A 13,744-nucleotide genomic window follows, 5' to 3' on the forward strand; every position below is an offset into this window, starting at 1 on the left:
GCAGTAGCAGAGGTGGTTCGATCAGCTTCATCTGCTCTCTCCATGGAGGTTTTGTACTCTTTCCCGTTCGTTTAACTGCTTTTCTGTTCTGCCTGAATATATTTAGTTCATAGCTCGCTCCTTCTGTGCTGATACCCTTGCCGCATTTTACGTAAATAATTTGTCCCTTACGCATCACCGGATATACCTGTTTACGCATATATATACAAAGAATATATATATCTGTCCGTATGCCTACATTCTTCTTTGTCTGTCTTTGTTTCTGCCTTCGTCTGCGCATATAAAAAACATGAGCTGCTCTAAGCTATGGATAAGGGATGATCGTAAAAGGATAACCGAAATCGTAAAAAGAGAGAAAAATTTGCTGCTCTATCTGTCGAAGAGAAAGAGGCTCGACGCAAAAAGAATAGAGAGGCTTCTAATTGGAAAAAATCGTTGACTAGAGAGGATTATAATTGGAAAAAATCCTTTCCAAGTCCTTGCCACAGCAATTTCAACAGGCTTCTAACTCGCCAGCTTCTGCATCTATTATACGTACCCTTCCTGCTGAACAATGTTCCTATGGTACATGCTAATCCAAAAACTCTTATTATATTCTCATAATCTGTCTCTTCATGGTCTGTTCATGATAATCTGTCTATTTCTCTTGCTTCGTTGATGGTTAGCTTTGAATAATAAAGTTACCAGACCCGTTCCTTCTCCAACCTTCAAAGACAAGGGAAACGTTCTTGGAAATATTGGTTGTAATCAAGGTTAGTGACAATATTTATTCTTCTTTGGCAACTTTTCTTACAATTTTAACCACTATGTTTACGTATACTAAACTTGGTATTTTTCTCCATGACCTTCAGCTGATTCACGCAGTCAGTTCTCATGCTCTGATTTTACAGAACACTTCAGATGTACTATTTCTATCTACCATGAATCAATAAATCCACCTCAACTTAGCTGTATATGTTTGTTTGTTTCCTGCTACATTGTAGTGATTTAGGCTGTCCATTGTTTCTTATCCTATTTCAATTGCATTTCCTTTTTTATAATATCCATAGCACCAGTCCCAACTCTATTTATTGTAATAGGTGCTTCAAAACCTGGTATCCGAATTTCTCAGTCTCCAAACAATAGTGGTGAACTACCTTATACTGAGTCGGGTAAAAAATTGAAGGACCAGATTTCTTCATTCTCAAGCTATGAGAAAGGTACATGTCATACTTTGTTTTCAATGTATTCTTGATACTGATATTATAAACACTATTCTATTGATACAATGATCTATTTCCAACTTTCATATGCAGGGTCTACTTCTAACTCTGTGACACAAGATACATGTGTAGCCACTGATATCACACACAATGCAGGTGATTTAAGCTTTAAAATTAATCATTGATTGTTGTTCATTATATACAACCATGAACATTATTATCACCAGCTATATTAGTATTCTTCTTTGATTCTTAGATAAATCATTCATATGTATGAACTGCTACAAATTCTTGACAGAAATAGCAGAAAAATCTTCAGGTGATAAATCTTCTTTCAACTTTTTCAAAAAAGTCCTGGTACCATTGTCTCTAACAATCTGATGGACTTTATTTTTAATAGGTTTGTCAGCTCTGCTGCCAACAAACCAGGTGTATGAACTTCCTCATAATCCCTCTGCTAAAACAAGAAGAAGTGCAGGTTACTAGCTTTGATATGAAATTACTACCTTCTGTGTAGAAGAGCTCAAATTAGCATATCACCTACTTAACAACTGTCACAAGATTGTCATTTTATTCTCAATTTAGTTGTATACCTACAAATTTGTTATTTTTGTTCCATGCTCATAGACTCTATTTCACTCTCATGTTTTGCAATAAATCATCTGTAAACTAATTTCAGATTAACAATTGATTAAATAATCAGCTCATTGAAACATGCTAAACTCTTTAATTGCTTCTGATATGACTGAAAATGCTCCAGTATTTCCTATGGCAGGCTTTCAAAGCTGCAAAATCAGCTTCTCTGACTGGTTCATAATATCACGCTGACATGCATAAGTAATAGTTCCATTATATAATCTCAAGCCACTTCTGTTCATCCAAATACCTTGTTCATATTTGTACCACTATGTATATGAAGTTTATGGCTTCTGCTTCTGATTATATATAGTTGAATCATCCAGGCAGAAGTCATTCATCAGCAAAACAAGTGAAAGCTATTAAGAACAAAAAGAAAAAAAAGCAGAGGTATACATTAGAAACTACTGGTTGTTCCTCTTCTACCTTCTTATTTTCACTTCAACCTTTAGTTTGGCTGAACTAATTGCTAATTTTATAGGTAACCAAGCTGTCGATAGAGTTCATGCACTCCAATTTATTAATGATCAGGCATATACACTATCTGCAAAATCCTTTTGGTCAAATTGGTGGTCGCACCAATGATAGTTTTAACCTTTCAATTAGATTTGACAGCACGGTTAAATCATTGTTTGCCATTACCAAAACTTTGTTACCGTGTTGCCCTTCTAGATGCTGATTATGTGGATCCTTAATACCTGACCTTAACCATTTTTGTAATTTCATACTTGTTGGTCTTTGGACGCCACTACTTCTTGCATCTCATTGATAATGATGCATTGATGCGATAGTGTGTATTTGATAGACAAATGAAGTTTCATGCAAGTTCCTCTGTATATTCAAGGATCAAGCTACTTGCAAATTTCTGTATATATTCAAGAAGAAGAACTCCCAGGGGTTTTCCTTCGCTTGTTTAGGAGAAGAATCAAGTATTCTTTTGTTTTCCAGAAATTTTTTTCACTTCTCCTCCTGGTTTTTCTTTGCTGGTTTTTTGCTCACTTGTTTCAGGTTTATCTATTTATGTTCATGTGCAATATTTGGTATTCAGCTCTTTAATGCCCATGTGCATACTGTGTTCAACTTTCTTATCTTAAGTGCCAATGGATTTGCTTTTGTTATCTTGGTTTGGTATATCAATGGAGGTATTCTGCTTCTTTTTACGTATAGTTCACTTTCTTCACATGCATGCTTAGTATATTAAGTTTTGGGGATCTGGTTTTCAAAATCTGTTTTACCCTTCGATCCACATAGCCTGCAACTCTTGCTTTTGGAGTATGCGTGATCATCTCACTCTCCGAGAAACCGCTTGTCATGACTATATTCACAAGCGACGGCTTCTTGTGCCAGAACTTGAGAAAATATTTCTGCTTTGTCTCCTGCTTCTTTGTTTTCTCTTGTGGTTCTTGGTCTTGCTCTTTTGCCCCCCTTTCTTGCTATTTGTTTTGTTCAAGTAATTCTTATTGCTACATCTTTATGTATCTATTTTCCTTAGGATTTTTGTGCTTCTACTTTTCTTTCACCTTTTTTTTTGTGAAGACTTCTTTGCCCAGCAATTATATTGTTATCTATTCTCATATTTTGTTCATATTTTTTCCTTGAATTTAAACTTTTTGATCAGGTGGGATTCTTTCATGGAGGTTGTGGATTTTCAGCAAATATATCTATATGTGATGGTAACGCTTTTGTGTATTTTTTTAAATATAGTGCTGACAATAGTTAGTTTTGGTACAACTCTTTAGTTTGTTCTTTGGACTTTTAGAGATATTAGCTATGATAGTTTTCCAATTTTTAGGTCTTATTATTTTTGCAAGTGTCACGAAGCATCTTACGCCTCAGCCAGGAGCTGGTGGTTTTGATACTCCCATTTCTGGATTGAAAAGAAGTCCAGTGATAGAGGTAGAGGTTTTGTTGTCTTAATCTTATGTTCTAAATTAACCCTGAATTTTTTACTCCAATTTCATATGTATTTGTTAATTTTTGGGTATTCCGTGTAATTGTTGAGAAGGATGAGCATTTTCGAAAGCTAACGAAGGGAACACCTCCAGGAACAAAGCAAGGAACCACAGTTCAAGTGGTTCTTCTACTGGCCTTTTGGATGTACAACATGTGCTTATTTTTAAGCTATTAATTTGTGTCAAACAACCCGGTGAATCCCTTGCAGAAAATTTACAGAGGACTAGAGAGTGAACCAGACTTGCAATGCAGGATCCTAAGGTGATGTCATGTAAGAATAATCTGATCTACAAGTTCTGCGATGTTGTGAAAATTGTGAGGATGTAATCATAAACTACTATTTGATTAGTGCTTGGAAATTGCAGAGATTATAATCTTGTTCACGATTCCTATTTGATCATTAGGTTGAATTTGGTCTCCAAGTATTTTTGCATTTACATCTATATTTGTATTCTTTCATTGTTATCTGTCAATGTCTTTTGTAGTGCTTCCATGTTTGTGCAGTATTACTAATTAGAAAGTTTGTCACCGTAGAATTTGAAGTTACCAAATGCTTCTTATCTGATATCGTTTCTCATCTTTATCATGTTGTTTGAAGACTTCTAAATAGAGATTGACATTGTAGGATTTCCACATGGATCGTTGTAAATTAATTCACATTGTTTCCGGTTCTATTATCTACTCTTATACATTATCATTGAAGTCTGTTGATATAGGAATATCACACTTTGTGCAGCTTCTAGATCTTTCTGTTTGAATGATTCAATGTGACTATCCCTAAATCAGCTTCTACACATTACTGTGATCTAGAATAACTGATTGGCTGATTTCAGAGAGAATGTTTGCCAGCCCTTGATCCCAATCACATCCAAGCAATGGGTTTTTGTTGCTATAGCGAAAGAAGTAAAATTCCTAACTTATTGTCTTTCTTCAGTCCCCAAATTTTCTTCCTCACTAAAATATTTTAGTTTATTTAAAAAATTCAGCTACACTTTAGCATGAGGATTGTAGTACACACACTTTGGTAATGAAGTTGAAAGCTTTGATCTCATTTGCTGCAAGAATCAAGTGGAAGTTTTTCTATAGCTTGCTTGTACTTCTGCTGTGAACTTGTACTTTAATAGTAGTTGACAAGATAGATTGCATACCATACTGAACTGCATTTTTGAATCTTAAATGATTGTGTAATGAAGAATGAAAGGTAAAAATTGGAGTTGATGTGCAAATGCAGTGGGAAAAACGATGCAAGAAGTTAAACGTTGCAGGAGACCTGCCTCTATGAGTGGCAAAATCCAAATTACAGAAGCTTGAAGAAGGGGTGTTCTTGGTGAGAAGGAGTTTCAGTGGAACTCATAAGCTTCTGGATGAAAAGCTTGAGGAAAGAGTAGGTACACAAAGCATTGAAGAAAGGAAAAAAACACCAAGACCAAAGAGTAGCAAGAGAGCACCGAAGTATCTTGAAAAAAGGAGGAAGATCACAGAGTTCATTTCCGCCAAATGAGCTGATCTTGTAAAAGCTTGTCCAGAAGAACTCTTTTTGATCTTTGATCTTATTTTGCGATTGAAAACTTTCTTTGACTTGATGATAGCAAATCACATTTGTTTGAGGGCTATTGCATATAATATCATCAGTTTAATCTTATTTTGCACAGTTGGTTATGTGTTCCTCGCTACTGTTTACGAAGTTTTTTCTCTTAATTTATTTTGCCTAGGAATATCAGAATCGAGTTTGCTTCTAGCTCTGCTGGCAAACGAAAAAAATAAAGGGCCTAAAAAGAGGCGCCTGATGGAGTTCACCCACTCATTTTCCATTAGCCATACAATCTTATAATCCATATGCGGAAAAATTGTCCACCAAAATATAATCGACCAAAATTTTTTAATAAAACACCTGGCGCCTGCGCATTGCGCAGGGAAGCCTCCTAGTCTATACTATATATAAGAAGCACTTTTGCTTCTACTGTTGGTGGGATTTCGAGTGCATTCGCTTGCTTTAAGGTGTTGTACGTTGGGCTGCTGATTTGTACGTTGAGTGGTGGGACCGCTCCTGGTAAATTGGAACCAAGCACTTGATGTGAGTGTTGCTGGTTTGTAGGTTGTTGGTCCGACTCTTGCTGGGCTGAATGCGCCTGCTTCATCGTGTTGTACTTTGCCCTGGTGGTTTGTACATTGACTGGTCCCACTGCCGCTTGAGCTTTTGCAGTCATTTGAACATCCGACTGCTGCCTGTGCGGCTGGCTTTCATACCTTCTGTTGTACTTCACAGCTGTGTGGATGGAGAAGGAAAAAGGCTTTTTCTCTTCAAATTAAATAATTAACTTCACTTATAAATGATAATCAATGTTTAGAATCTAAAACATGGAAAAAATTTTCTGTTCTGCTCCACAATTGTGTAGATGTGGAAAAAATTTCAGCAATTTAATCTTAATTTCTAAAATGCCCAAAAAATTTCAAGAATTTAATCAAAATATATACGTTTGTGAGAAACATAAGATATACTTTATTTGTAAATTTTGACCAACCGCTTTGATCATGTGTTATAACGTTTAAAATAACTTCACTTAAATCATAATCAATGTTTAGAATCTAAAACATGGAAAAAATTTTGTGTTCTACTTCACAATTGTGTAGATGTGGAAGAAATTTTAGTAATTTAATCAAATTACTTAATTTCTAAAATGTCCAAAAAAAATCAAGAATTTAATCAAAATATTTAATTACAAAAAACCACGAATTGAACTTCATCCGACAAATTAAATAAAATGTTTAATGTGTTTAAATTAAATCAAATGTTTAGATAAAGTATTAAAACGTGTTTAATATTATCAAATGTGTTTATATTATCAAATTAAACACATTTAATATTATCAAACATTTTGTTTATATTATCAAATGTTTAAGTAAAATGTATTCAGGTTTCTAATATAAAAAACCATCAATTGTGTTTAAGTAATTTGCTATATAAGGATAATGATGTATATTTATTCAAACAATCACTAATTGCATTCATCGGGTTTCTAATATAAGGATAAGGATGTATATATTTATTTTAAAAAATTGATAAATTGATAAAGGTAATAACCATTAAAAAATATTCAGAATTATGGTGGATATAATAATTGGAGTTCATAGATTTAGAGAAGCACTAGATAAATTTTTTATATATATAAATGTATGTAAGTCAAAATATATTTCCAAATTACTGAATTGAAATCTAAAAAAAAGATTCATCAATTGCCTTCATGTAGTTTGTAGTTTGCAATTCATTATTATTCTAAATATAAGGATGTATATACTTATATTTATATTTCATATATAATTATGTATATTTATTAAGTAATAAGTGATAATATATACATTTAGATATATATATCCTTTATATATATAAGAAGCACTTGGCCCTTCTACTGTTGCTGGGATTTCGAGTGCATCGGGTGCTTCGGGCTCTTGTACGTTGCAATGTTGGTTTGTACGTTGGACTGAAGCACTTGGTGTTTCTACCGTTGCTCAGATTTCGACGCTATCCCCCTGCTCCAGGCTATTGTACGTTGCAGTGCTGGTTTGTACATTGACTCATTGAGTGCACCCACTCCTGCTTCAGTGCATTTGGACTGCTGGTTTATTGGCTGTGGGCTGTGGACCCCGCCTTGATTATTATTTGTATAGATAGATGGCTTCTGTTGTACTCCAGAGCTGTGCGGATGGGAAAGAAAAAAATGCCTCTTCTCTTGAAATTATAACTTCACTTAAATGATAAATCAACTTTAAAATGTGAAATGCGAAAAAAAAACCAGGAATTTTATTAAATTACTCAATTGAAATGTAAAAAAAAAAACAGGAATTTAAGTTCAGACCAGAAGTTAAATTCATAGACTTAACAATCATGGAAAAAAACCATGTTTAAAATCTGCAATATGGAAAAAAACCAGGAATTTAATCAAACTACTGAATTAAAATAAAAAAAAACCATCAGAATTATGATAAAACCATTAAAATCATGGAAAAAACCATTAAATTTTAGATAAAAGCCATTAAAATCATGGAAAAAATCAAGAATTATGATGGACATTAGAATTGGAGCTCATAGATGTAGAGATATTACATACATTTCTAATATGAACATGTATATTTATTAAACCATGAAAACAAATCAAGAATTATGGTTGACATAATAATTGGAGCCTATAGATTTAGAGATTAGAGAAATATTAAATAAATTTTTTATATAGAAATGTATGTAAGTGATAATATGTAGATTTAGATAATAATAAATTCTTTTTTTTTCCCCGGAAACGTTAGAATGATAATATATAGATTCAGATATTTTTAGATTTGTGATAAACATGAGATATAGTCTACTCCTGAATCTTGACCAAGGAGCTGAATCATGTGTCATAAGGGTTAAATCAGTTGTCTGCCACTACCTTTTGTTTTTTACTGTTTTGGCCATTCAGATGCTTATTTTATGGACCAGTTTCCTCCCAAGGTTGGCTCTTTTTGTCATTTGGAATTCCTTTGCCTCGGTTTTCCATATTTCTTGTTTCTTACTAATGGACGACGGATACATAGCAAAGACAGATTTCGTGCAAATAGTTTCCTACATTCATAGAACCAGTTTACCTGCAAATTATAGTACATCTTACAGCTTCCTTGAGATCAGCTATTGTTTTATCCTCATCCAAACTTAATTTAGATGAGCTATTCGTTTGTTTCATGATAGTGTATATTTCTTTCATCTCAATCTCTACTCAGGTGTTCGAAGTTTCTTATAATACGCAGTAGCAGAGGTGGTTCGATCAGCTTCATCTGCTCTCTCCATGGAGGTTTTGTACTCTTTCCCGTTCGTTTAACTGCTTTTCTGTTCTGCCTGAATATATTTAGTTCATAGCTCGCTCCTTCTGTGCTGATACCCTTGCCGCATTTTACGTAAATAATTTGTCCCTTACGCATCACCGGATATACCTGTTTACGCATATATATACAAAGAATATATATATCTGTCCGTATGCCTACATTCTTCTTTGTCTGTCTTTGTTTCTGCCTTCGTCTGCGCATATAAAAAACATGAGCTGCTCTAAGCTATGGATAAGGGATGATCGTAAAAGGATAACCGAAATCGTAAAAAGAGAGAAAAATTTGCTGCTCTATCTGTCGAAGAGAAAGAGGCTCGACGCAAAAAGAATAGAGAGGCTTCTAATTGGAAAAAATCGTTGACTAGAGAGGATTATAATTGGAAAAAATCCTTTCCAAGTCCTTGCCACAGCAATTTCAACAGGCTTCTAACTCGCCAGCTTCTGCATCTATTATACGTACCCTTCCTGCTGAACAATGTTCCTATGGTACATGCTAATCCAAAAACTCTTATTATATTCTCATAATCTGTCTCTTCATGGTCTGTTCATGATAATCTGTCTATTTCTCTTGCTTCGTTGATGGTTAGCTTTGAATAATAAAGTTACCAGACCCGTTCCTTCTCCAACCTTCAAAGACAAGGGAAACGTTCTTGGAAATATTGGTTGTAATCAAGGTTAGTGACAATATTTATTCTTCTTTGGCAACTTTTCTTACAATTTTAACCACTATGTTTACGTATACTAAACTTGGTATTTTTCTCCATGACCTTCAGCTGATTCACGCAGTCAGTTCTCATGCTCTGATTTTACAGAACACTTCAGATGTACTATTTCTATCTACCATGAATCAATAAATCCACCTCAACTTAGCTGTATATGTTTGTTTGTTTCCTGCTACATTGTAGTGATTTAGGCTGTCCATTGTTTCTTATCCTATTTCAATTGCATTTCCTTTTTTATAATATCCATAGCACCAGTCCCAACTCTATTTATTGTAATAGGTGCTTCAAAACCTGGTATCCGAATTTCTCAGTCTCCAAACAATAGTGGTGAACTACCTTATACTGAGTCGGGTAAAAAATTGAAGGACCAGATTTCTTCATTCTCAAGCTATGAGAAAGGTACATGTCATACTTTGTTTTCAATGTATTCTTGATACTGATATTATAAACACTATTCTATTGATACAATGATCTATTTCCAACTTTCATATGCAGGGTCTACTTCTAACTCTGTGACACAAGATACATGTGTAGCCACTGATATCACACACAATGCAGGTGATTTAAGCTTTAAAATTAATCATTGATTGTTGTTCATTATATACAACCATGAACATTATTATCACCAACTATATTAGTATTCTTCTTTGATTCTTAGATAAATCATTCATATGTATGAACTGCTACAAATTCTTGACAGAAATAGCAGAAAAATCTTCAGGTGATAAATCTTCTTTCAACTTTTTCAAAAAAGTCCTGGTACCATTGTCTCTAACAATCTGATGGACTTTATTTTTAATAGGTTTGTCAGCTCTGCTGCCAACAAACCAGGTGTATGAACTTCCTCATAATCCCTCTGCTAAAACAAGAAGAAGTGCAGGTTACTAGCTTTGATATGAAATTACTACCTTCTGTGTAGAAGAGCTCAAATTAGCATATCACCTACTTAACAACTGTCACAAGATTGTCATTTTATTCTCAATTTAGTTGTATACCTACAAATTTGTTATTTTTGTTCCATGCTCATAGACTCTATTTCACTCTCATGTTTTGCAATAAATCATCTGTAAACTAATTTCAGATTAACAATTGATTAAATAATCAGCTCATTGAAACATGCTAAACTCTTTAATTGCTTCTGATATGACTGAAAATGCTCCAGTATTTCCTATGGCAGGCTTTCAAAGCTGCAAAATCAGCTTCTCTGACTGGTTCATAATATCACGCTGACATGCATAAGTAATAGTTCCATTATATAATCTCAAGCCACTTCTGTTCATCCAAATACCTTGTTCATATTTGTACCACTATGTATATGAAGTTTATGGCTTCTGCTTCTGATTATATATAGTTGAATCATCCAGGCAGAAGTCATTCATCAGCAAAACAAGTGAAAGCTATTAAGAACAAAAAGAAAAAAAAGCAGAGGTATACATTAGAAACTACTGGTTGTTCCTCTTCTACCTTCTTATTTTCACTTCAACCTTTAGTTTGGCTGAACTAATTGCTAATTTTATAGGTAACCAAGCTATCGATAGAGTTCATGCACTCCAATTTATTAATGATCAGGCATATACACTATCTGCAAAATCCTTTTGGTCAAATTGGTGGTCGCACCAATGATAGTTTTAACCTTTCAATTAGATTTGACAGCACGGTTAAATCATTGTTTGCCATTACCAAAACTTTGTTACCGTGTTGCCCTTCTAGATGCTGATTATGTGGATCCTTAATACCTGACCTTAACCATTTTTGTAATTTCATACTTGTTGGTCTTTGGACGCCACTACTTCTTGCATCTCATTGATAATGATGCATTGATGCGATAGTGTGTATTTGATAGACAAATGAAGTTTCATGCAAGTTCCTTTGTATATTCAAGGATCAAGCTACTTGCAAATTTCTGTATATATTCAAGAAGAAGAACTCCCAGGGGTTTTCCTTCGCTTGTTTAGGAGAAGAATCAAGTATTCTTTTGTTTTCCAGAAATTTTTTTCACTTCTCCTCCTGGTTTTTCTTTGCTGGTTTTTTGCTCACTTGTTTCAGGTTTATCTATTTATGTTCATGTGCAATATTTGGTATTCAGCTCTTTAATGCCCATGTGCATACTGTGTTCAACTTTCTTATCTTAAGTGCCAATGGATTTGCTTTTGTTATCTTGGTTTGGTATATCAATGGAGGTATTCTGCTTCTTTTTACGTATAGTTCACTTTCTTCACATGCATGCTTAGTATATTAAGTTTTGGGGATCTGGTTTTCAAAATCTGTTTTACCCTTCGATCCACATAGCCTGCAACTCTTGCTTTTGGAGTATGCGTGATCATCTCACTCTCCGAGAAACCGCTTGTCATGACTATATTCACAAGCGACGGCTTCTTGTGCCAGAACTTGAGAAAATATTTCTGCTTTGTCTCCTGCTTCTTTGTTTTCTCTTGTGGTTCTTGGTCTTGCTCTTTTGCCCCCCTTTCTTGCTATTTGTTTTGTTCAAGTAATTCTTATTGCTACATCTTTATGTATCTATTTTCCTTAGGATTTTTGTGCTTCTACTTTTCTTTCACCTTTTTTTTTGTGAAGACTTCTTTGCCCAGCAATTATATTGTTATCTATTCTCATATTTTGTTCATATTTTTTCCTTGAATTTAAACTTTTTGATCAGGTGGGATTCTTTCATGGAGGTTGTGGATTTTCAGCAAATATATCTATATGTGATGGTAACGCTTTTGTGTATTTTTTTAAATATAGTGCTGACAATAGTTAGTTTTGGTACAACTCTTTAGTTTGTTCTTTGGACTTTTAGAGATATTAGCTATGATAGTTTTCCAATTTTTAGGTCTTATTATTTTTGCAAGTGTCACGAAGCATCTTACGCCTCAGCCAGGAGCTGGTGGTTTTGATACTCCCATTTCTGGATTGAAAAGAAGTCCAGTGATAGAGGTAGAGGTTTTGTTGTCTTAATCTTATGTTCTAAATTAACCCTGAATTTTTTACTCCAATTTCATATGTATTTGTTAATTTTTGGGTATTCCGTGTAATTGTTGAGAAGGATGAGCATTTTCGAAAGCTAACGAAGGGAACACCTCCAGGAACAAAGCAAGGAACCACAGTTCAAGTGGTTCTTCTACTGGCCTTTTGGATGTACAACATGTGCTTATTTTTAAGCTATTAATTTGTGTCAAACAACCCGGTGAATCCCTTGCAGAAAATTTACAGAGGACTAGAGAGTGAACCAGACTTGCAATGCAGGATCCTAAGGTGATGTCATGTAAGAATAATCTGATCTACAAGTTCTGCGATGTTGTGAAAATTGTGAGGATGTAATCATAAACTACTATTTGATTAGTGCTTGGAAATTGCAGAGATTATAATCTTGTTCACGATTCCTATTTGATCATTAGGTTGAATTTGGTCTCCAAGTATTTTTGCATTTACATCTATATTTGTATTCTTTCATTGTTATCTGTCAATGTCTTTTGTAGTGCTTCCATGTTTGTGCAGTATTACTAATTAGAAAGTTTGTCACCGTAGAATTTGAAGTTACCAAATGCTTCTTATCTGATATCGTTTCTCATCTTTATCATGTTGTTTGAAGACTTCTAAATAGAGATTGACATTGTAGGATTTCCACATGGATCGTTGTAAATTAATTCACATTGTTTCCGGTTCTATTATCTACTCTTATACATTATCATTGAAGTCTGTTGATATAGGAATATCACACTTTGTGCAGCTTCTAGATCTTTCTGTTTGAATGATTCAATGTGACTATCCCTAAATCAGCTTCTACACATTACTGTGATCTAGAATAACTGATTGGCTGATTTCAGAGAGAATGTTTGCCAGCCCTTGATCCCAATCACATCCAAGCAATGGGTTTTTGTTGCTATAGCGAAAGAAGTAAAATTCCTAACTTATTGTCTTTCTTCAGTCCCCAAATTTTCTTCCTCACTAAAATATTTTAGTTTATTTAAAAAATTCAGCTACACTTTAGCATGAGGATTGTAGTACACACACTTTGGTAATGAAGTTGAAAGCTTTGATCTCATTTGCTGCAAGAATCAAGTGGAAGTTTTTCTATAGCTTGCTTGTACTTCTGCTGTGAACTTGTACTTTAATAGTAGTTGACAAGATAGATTGCATACCATACTGAACTGCATTTTTGAATCTTAAATGATTGTGTAATGAAGAATGAAAGGTAAAAATTGGAGTTGATGTGCAAATGCAGTGGGAAAAACGATGCAAGAAGTTAAACGTTGCAGGAGACCTGCCTCTATGAGTGGCAAAATCCAAATTACAGAAGCTTGAAGAAGGGGTGTTCTTGGTGAGAAGGAGTTTCAGTGGAACTCATAAGCTTCTGGATGAAAAGCTTGAGGAAAGAGTA

The 13,744-nt window shown here is 34.2% G+C and overlaps 1 protein-coding gene and 1 long non-coding RNA gene across 2 annotated transcripts; both read left to right on the forward strand.

Moving 5' to 3' along the window:
- The first annotated feature begins 289 nt into the window (after nucleotides 1-289).
- On the forward strand, nucleotides 290-4,548 carry LOC140013746 (uncharacterized). The gene is made up of 12 exons (XM_072063823.1): nucleotides 290-343; nucleotides 477-564; nucleotides 666-752; nucleotides 852-902; nucleotides 1,080-1,199; nucleotides 1,296-1,358; nucleotides 1,603-1,680; nucleotides 2,165-2,228; nucleotides 2,847-2,961; nucleotides 3,457-3,511; nucleotides 3,631-3,734; nucleotides 4,417-4,548. The coding sequence occupies exons 1-12, from the start codon at nucleotides 290-292 to the stop codon at nucleotides 4,546-4,548; spliced, it is 1,011 nt and encodes a 336-aa protein (XP_071919924.1).
- Nucleotides 4,549-8,351: 3,803 nt separating this feature from the next.
- On the forward strand, nucleotides 8,352-10,247 carry LOC140013169 (uncharacterized). Its single transcript, XR_011820234.1, has 6 exons — nucleotides 8,352-9,130; nucleotides 9,232-9,318; nucleotides 9,418-9,468; nucleotides 9,646-9,765; nucleotides 9,862-9,924; nucleotides 10,169-10,247. It is a non-coding gene; the product is annotated as an uncharacterized lncRNA (long non-coding RNA).
- The last annotated feature ends 3,497 nt before the right edge of the window (nucleotides 10,248-13,744 follow it).

The sequence above is a fragment of the Coffea arabica genome, chromosome 8c, assembly GCF_036785885.1.
Source record: "Coffea arabica cultivar ET-39 chromosome 8c, Coffea Arabica ET-39 HiFi, whole genome shotgun sequence".
Classification (NCBI taxonomy): domain Eukaryota; kingdom Viridiplantae; phylum Streptophyta; class Magnoliopsida; order Gentianales; family Rubiaceae; genus Coffea; species Coffea arabica.